Genomic DNA, 1,006 nt, shown 5'->3' on the forward strand with positions numbered 1-1,006 from the left:
GAGTTGGGTGTTGAGTGAGTGTGTGTGTGTGTGTATGGGTGTGTGTGTGTGTGTCTGTGTGTCTGTGTGTCTGTGTCTGTGTCTGTTTCTGTGTATGTGTATGTGGTTTATATGTGTGTGTACTTGTGCGTGCGTGTTTGCTTGCGTGTATAAGTATTTGTGAAACCATGAACCAAGATCCATAAACTTAGTGCGAGGATGATATCAAATTTTGAGTTCGTTAACATAACAGAATTCAAATTGCCCATTCTGGGTACTGGGGTTATTAAGACACGCACCTGTCGCGCAATACGTGCATATTTCGTTCTATGTACCCTCACGCAATTTATGCACAGGAACGATTGTACATACCTGTACAATGCACGCTACTATGAAGGAGCTATAACAATCAATACAAAAAAGGTCACAGAGATTTCCTACCTCAGATTCTTCGACATGTCGATTCAGCCACATGTCCAATAAAGCCATAGAAATGATTCCCGCGGCCATACCAGCAATGATGGCCACATTGGAGGGTAGGGAAACTCCCTCTTTTGTCATTTTGACAGGTACTTATTAAAAGATACTGCTTCTGTAAACTATACGAAGTCAAAGCATTTCAATACTTTTTAAATGTATATGGATGGTGGCGCACTACGCAGTTGGTGAAACCAACTACAGTTGTCCTAGTAATATGTGTAGTCACACGGACATATAGTGTGGACTATGGAGTGAGTGGACAATCCGAATGCTCATAAACTCAACAATCAGATATGTAAATATTTTACTATATTTCTAAATAAATATTGACCGACGTCTGTACAGACCAGTGTACACATAAATATTTATATTATATATGGCGGGTAGCGGGACAGAAGACTCATTCCAATAGGAATTAAGTTGCTACTTCGAGTCTGAACTGTCTTACGTGCTATTTGGCAATATCGCGACCACTTGCATTCTGCCGTGTAGGCGAAGGTATTTATTTATTTTATTTGACTATCCACACAAGAAGACTCCAAGAACT

General features: G+C 40.2%; 1 protein-coding gene across 1 annotated transcript in view; it reads right to left on the bottom strand.

The window, feature by feature from the left end:
* The window catches only part of SARC_00818 (hypothetical protein), a 6,206-nt gene extending 5,466 nt beyond the window's left edge, over positions 1 to 740 (bottom strand). The window contains exon 1 of the mRNA XM_014305501.1: positions 421 to 740. Coding sequence (XP_014160976.1) covers positions 421 to 540 — 120 coding nt within the window. The 5' untranslated portion in view covers positions 541 to 740. The remainder of the gene's footprint in view (positions 1 to 420) is intronic.
* Between the last annotated feature and the right edge of the window lie 266 nt (positions 741 to 1,006).

Source organism: Sphaeroforma arctica (assembly GCF_001186125.1).
Source record: "Sphaeroforma arctica JP610 unplaced genomic scaffold supercont1.28, whole genome shotgun sequence".
In the NCBI taxonomy this organism is placed as follows: Eukaryota; class Ichthyosporea; order Ichthyophonida; genus Sphaeroforma; species Sphaeroforma arctica.